The sequence below is a fragment of the Struthio camelus genome, chromosome 5 (genome assembly GCF_040807025.1).
Source record: "Struthio camelus isolate bStrCam1 chromosome 5, bStrCam1.hap1, whole genome shotgun sequence".
NCBI lineage: Eukaryota > Metazoa > Chordata > Aves > Struthioniformes > Struthionidae > Struthio > Struthio camelus.
In genome coordinates, this window is record NC_090946.1 from 52815783 (window position 1) to 52821782 (window position 6000).

At 47.5% G+C, this 6000-nt stretch overlaps 1 protein-coding gene across 4 annotated transcripts in view; it reads right to left on the reverse strand.

The window, feature by feature from the left end:
* Positions 1–5460, reverse strand: part of PRKD1 (protein kinase D1) — a 156117-nt gene extending 150657 nt beyond the window's left edge. For all 4 annotated transcript variants that reach the window (XM_068946379.1, XM_068946376.1, XM_068946378.1 and 1 more), the window contains exon 1: positions 4968–5460. In XM_068946379.1, coding sequence (XP_068802480.1) covers positions 4968–5165 — 198 coding nt within the window. In that variant the 5' untranslated portion in view covers positions 5166–5460. The remainder of the gene's footprint in view (positions 1–4967) is intronic.
* Positions 5461–6000: the final 540 nt, after the last annotated feature.

Sequence of the window (6000 nt, forward strand, 5' to 3'; positions counted from 1 at the left end):
TCATAATTTCTCCGCATATTCTCAGGGACACAAAAATCTTTCTTTCTAGTAAGCTATTTTCTCCTCAGTCCTCATCCTCCCCAAGAAAAGGATTTCATGACTGCTAGGCTATTGTTTATTTTAGGAGAGTTTGCAGATTTGGGGGAAAAAAAAAAAAAGATGATATCTATTCCATATAAACAAATCCCATATGTTTTCTACGGTTGTTTGGAACCCTAGCAGAAAAGGTTAAGCACATTTTCATACCAAGCCTTAGAAAAGCTCTTTTCTCCACTCAGACCACAGGTGTGGAGATTCTGGCCTCAACAAAACAAAGCTTTTCTTTTTTTCTCCCATTTCCTATTTTATTTATTTAAGAATAAGTTAGATTTCTCTTATTAAGGACAGCCAGGAGCATAAAAAGATGAGTACCTGTTCCTAAATATGTTTAGTTCAGTTCTCGGAGGGGAGACTAGGTACAGGAATACTTTAAAAGCCTCTTGGCTCTTGATATGAGACAACTCTCTTATGTTTACTGCTGAATACCAAAATCAAGACCAACCTGGGCACGGTATTGCAGGTGCAGTAGGCCGCTTGAATGATCTCTTTTTTTCTTATTATTGCAATATTTTTAACTGTGAAGTTTCAGTATTATCCAAATTAGGGCATCACCTACAGCACTATTTTTATAAGGCAACCTGATATACGCTTAAGTAGGATGATAAGCCTGTGAGGATCAAATGTTGTTTCTTCTGGTTTTGTTTAAAAAGAAACTAAAACACAGACACCCGCACACAAAACCAGCCTAATACCTCTGTGGTACTACTTGTGCCCATATTCTAGCTGGCTCAAGCTCCCAAAGCTCACCATGTAACAGCCCTCAGGCCATCAGCCATGCATATCTCAAGGAAGATGACGCAGTTATCTTGTTGTTTTGAGACTACGGTCCTACTGCTCGCAACTTCTCTGCCTTCAAGTGCTGAAGGCCTGGTCAACGTCTGATCTTACGTGAGGGTTGCTTTATAAAATCCATGTGCTCATGTCAAATAATTTAATTATGTATTTGTTTGAGAACTCAGAGTTTTCGAAACTCGCAATGCCAGTACAATACTCCAGCACACCACATGCGAGATGCTAAACGTGACAGGTAATTTCAACAAGTCAGAAAATGTAAATAACAACTATTTTCCCCTTTGTATTAAAATTGTATATATTTGGATAAAATCTGCCAAAAACATAAAAAAAATTTAAAAAAGCTTTGGTAATGTGAGCATTTTGAACAATTAACAATAGGCAGTTTACTACTCAGTGCATTTTGCATTTTGCTTTCACTCTGGAAAAGTGGTTTCATTGTGTGCAGTTAACCCATAAAGGGCAATAACTCCAACTATTTATCTTCAGAAAACAAAGACTGTATTTTACAATACTCTCCCACTCCTTTTGTGAAGGAGTCGAACAGTGATGCACATTTTGCAGTTGATTCTCATTTCTCGTTAACCACATCAAAATTTAAATGCTAAAATTCCACTTCAACTGAAGAACAAATAATTGCACGTGAACAAGACTCAAGGTGTTCATATCACTGGTTGCAACAAAGACAAACAAAACACCCAAACTCAAGGGAACCAAATTCAGTTGTCTTCAGAGCACTTCCTAACAGATTCAAATGTGTTTGAATTTATGCCCAAAACTGACACGTTCCATTTCATCTTCAGAGTTGCTAAAAAAATTTCCATACAGTTACCTCAGAATGGCATTCCTGAAAGAATGCTTTTCATTGACAGTGGAGAATGATACACTCCTTGCTCATTCCATTGTTCACGTTATAAAAGTTATGTAATATATACTAATACAATATATTATTGCTACTAGACTCTCTTCCAAAATTAGAAAACCTAAACTTTGCACTTTAGATGCTATAATTACAATCTATTAATGTAAATATATACAAATACTGTATATTATAGATAGCTATAACTTGTATATATGTGCACACATATTGTGTGTGTGTGTGTGTGCGTGTATGCATATACACACAAACCTCTATACAGATAAGAACTAGTTACATCCTGCTTAGGCCTATATGTGCTCTAGTCTGTCCACTGTAAGAAGCTTAGTTCATTGTAATATAAATTTTGTGTACACTAAGTTAAGTTGGTTTATAAGTCTGTGCAAAATAGGGGGTCATATATATCAAATATGTAGGTATATATACACTCAGGTATACCCACATTACCACGAACAAGTTTTTCTATAAACAGATCATCTGAAACTGATACTGAAAAGAAGTCAGCACTATCCTAAAAATAAGTATTTAAGCAATCCTCTTGCTCACCACTTTAATAGTAGCATGGCAGAGAGACAGTTGATTTTAACAGTCCAATAGTACTGTTAAAGAAAATAACAAAATCCCATCTTCCCTTTATCACTTACACAGTCCAGACCAAAGAGTGACAAAATTGTTATCTGCGAGGTACCATCTACCCATTTCATCACTTCGAGGAAACTTGAAAATAATAAGTATTTTATCTAAAGATCACACTACAGTACATACTCCTTCGTAATTGACACAAGCAAACCAGTATTTTCATAATATCAAGGGTAAGCAATACTTTAAATCATTTCAGGAAAAGAGAAAAATATTAATCTATAAGATATGAAAAGAGTTACCTCATAATGGTCCTAGATACCTATGTACTTTTTTTTAAAATAAGGTCTCTGCCAATACATAGAGTAACTTTGTACATATACACAGTCCTATTACGTGTAGTGAAGTGATGCATGTTAGTGAAATTATATATACATACATACTTGCAGATTTAAGCTTAAAACAAAGTTTCTCAGGATTAATAACATACAAATTAATCTGCAGAATAGAGGGAGGTATAGGCCACCATCTGAAAAAAAGCCTATCTTTCTTTCCATTTTCCCTTTCCTTAAACCTCTTTCTTCCCAAAGGCAGTAATTTGGGCTGTGACAGTCTGTGACTAGAAGAGAGCTCCTCATTCAAGTATACTCTGTAGAAAAGCACCTAAAAGATTATGTCTTTCAAAAAAAGACAGTCTGTAAGCTACAACAAATTAAGCTGTTCAAATTTTTTATGTCAGTGCTTACTTAATCAAGTCTGACTCTTGGATGAGAAGCCAACACATTTATTTTTCTTTAGCCAACGCTACACTGTTAGGAAAATAGGAAATTGTTAGGAAATACAAAAGATTAGACTCAGGCACATTATAAACCCATGAAACGTATATGCTACTCAAGCACAAAAATATAAACAATGAATGCAACAATCTTAGCATATTTACATTACTGCTAATATAATAGCTGATAAACAGTTATATATATAAACTATACATAACCATTATAAACCATATATAGAAAGTTATATATAAACTTATAAACAACTTATATACCTATTAAAAGCATATATCTTGTGCATAACTTCTGTGTGAGCAAGCAACAAGTTTCGTCTGGGCTTTGAAAGCAAATACAGTAATGTTAAACTGCGGGCATGTCTTTCTTCAGAATTTAACTTAATAAAGCAGTTAACCCTTTCTTAAACTAAGAAAAATATAGAATTTTAAAAATGAAGCTGCATATTTCATACCATTTTGAAAACATGTCATTAGTTGTGAAAAAAGGGAAAGTTCACCCTCTGTAGTGAGGTTTAGATGACAGAGTAAAAACAAACCCAGAGCAAAACTACCAACTTAATTTTGGACTTTTTTTTTCCCCCTAAATCTTACCTCAGTAAAAAACAAGCAGTTAAAAAAAATTTCCCATTATAACTAACCTGAATATCTGGCAGTTTTACTTTTTAGCCCTTAAAAAAATCATTGTGATACTTCTACGTGGGTCTTTCAGACAACACACAGTAGTGCAGTAAAACTGTTAACATTCAACATGATTGTTGAGGCACAGAAACTCGAAAGGACAAAGAGTAGCGGCGTTGCAGGGCAGATCCAAGTGCAATGGGTTTTAGGGTGTTCCCCGAGTGGCGCGAGACTTCTGGCTAACTCTGTCCCGTGATGCTACAATTTCGGAGGAGCAGCAAGGTAAATGCCGGGCGCTGCACCCCGCGCCGCCCCCCGGCCGGGCCCGGCGGCCGCAGCACCAGGCGGTGCCTCCCGCCCCCCCTGCGCCGAGGCCACCTGCCGGCTCGCGGGGCTGCGGCCGCTTCCGCAGACCCCCCGCGGCCGCTGCGCGCCCCGCGGCCGGGCTCGCCCAGCCCCGCGGGGGGCTGCTGGCAGCGGCCGGCGGCGGAGCAGGAGGCGGGGGCGTTGCGGTGCGACTCCCCTCCCCCCCCCCCCAGCTCGCACAAGCCTCGGCGTTGCCCCCCGGGGGCCGCCCCCAGCTCCGCGCCCGGGGCGAGCGTCACGGCGGGGCGCGGGGGGCACCGGGCAGCCCGGCAAGGGGGAAAGGGTGCGGAGCGCCGCACGCCGCTGTGAATCCTGGGCTGTCGGGGCTGGATTTTCCTTGTTGGTGTTGTTGTTTTCTTTTTTTTTTTTAAGTGGAAAGTTTCCTCTCCCAGCAGAGGCTGGGACAACATATGAACTGCCCCAGGGCGCCGCGCTGCCATCGCAGCTGACAGGTTTCTACCCCCCCCCCGCCACCCCCCGCCTTCCGAAGCAGTAAAAAGCAGGCAGATAGATCCGGCTGGGGGTTGTTTTTAATAACAGCTATTAATACAGTAACTGCATCCCTTGCCAACAAAATAAAACCCAAAGTCTCCTGCCAGCATCCCGCACGGAGCCTCCTCGGCAGCGGGACCGGGCGGCGGGGCAGGGCAGGGGGAGAGGGCAGGGGGGCAGGCAGCAGAGGAGGGGAGCCACGGCAAAGCTGCGATCGGTCTCCGTAGCCCCGGAGCTGAGTCGCCAGGGAGAGGAAAGTTCACAGCCAAGAGCAGCGCCCGCGGGCAGAGGGGCTGCCGGAGCGGCGGGGGGGGGGGGGAGGGCACGGAGCTCAAACTGGGGATTTCTTCTTACCTTCTGGTCGACAATGGAGCAAGCCATTTCCCGGACGTGGGCAAGGCTGAGGTCGCCCGAGGAGTCCTGCAGCAGCAGCACCGGCTCGCGGCTCAGCCCGATCTGGAGGTGGAAGGCGACGCCGCCGCCGCCGCCGGGAGCAGCCCCCGCCGGCGGCGGCAGAGGGCTGGGCGGCCGGATCAGCGGAGGGGCGCTCATCGAAAACTTCCCGCCGGAGCCGCCGCGGGGGAGGCAGGGAGAGAGACGCGGGCACCGCGGTGAAAAGTTTGCGGCCGCCCCAGAGGCGCCGGGCGAGCTCCCCGCGAAGTTTCAGGGAAGTCCCGCCGAGCTCCTCCCGGGCGAAAATGGCGGGGGGGGGGCGAGGGGGAGGACCGGGGAGGATGCAGACAGGAAAAGGCGGCGAGAGACGCGCAGAGCGGTGAAGGCGGGGGGGGGGAGCCCGGCCCAGCGCCGGCGAGGTGCTGCCGCCGCTCCGGCTGTTGGCGCTGTGCGCGGCGCGGGGGCGGGCCGGGCCGCGCCCTCCGCCGAGGCCAGCCGGGCCGGGCCGTCTGCCGTGCCGTGCCGTGCCGCGCCGCTCCGCCACCACACGGCGGCCGCGTCCCCACGGGCGGCAGCGCTGAAATCGCCCCTTGCCGGCGGGTGCCCCCGCGCGAGGACGCCGCCGCCTCCACCCGCCCCATCGGCGCCCGCGGGACTGGCCGCCCGCGCCCCGGCCCCCCCCGCTCCCGCCCCGGTCACTAGGAGGGCACAGCCTGCCCGGAGCAGCGGCGCCCCCCCCCCCCCATTGCCCGTCACCCTCCGTTGTGTGAGACCTTCAAAGCCGCCTTCATCCCCGTTTCCCCGTCCCCTGCGCCCGCCCCGGCCGCAGCTGGTGGCAGGTGGAGGCAGAGCCTGAGGAAGCTGCGGATTTTCCCTCGCTTCGAGGCAGTGCGGTGGGCTCCTCAGGGCTGGGTGGCAGCAGCCGAGCCTGGGCGACGGTGGGGAGATTTGCGTGGGAGTGGGAGCTTCTGCCCATCCCCGGCTCCTTCTCCTC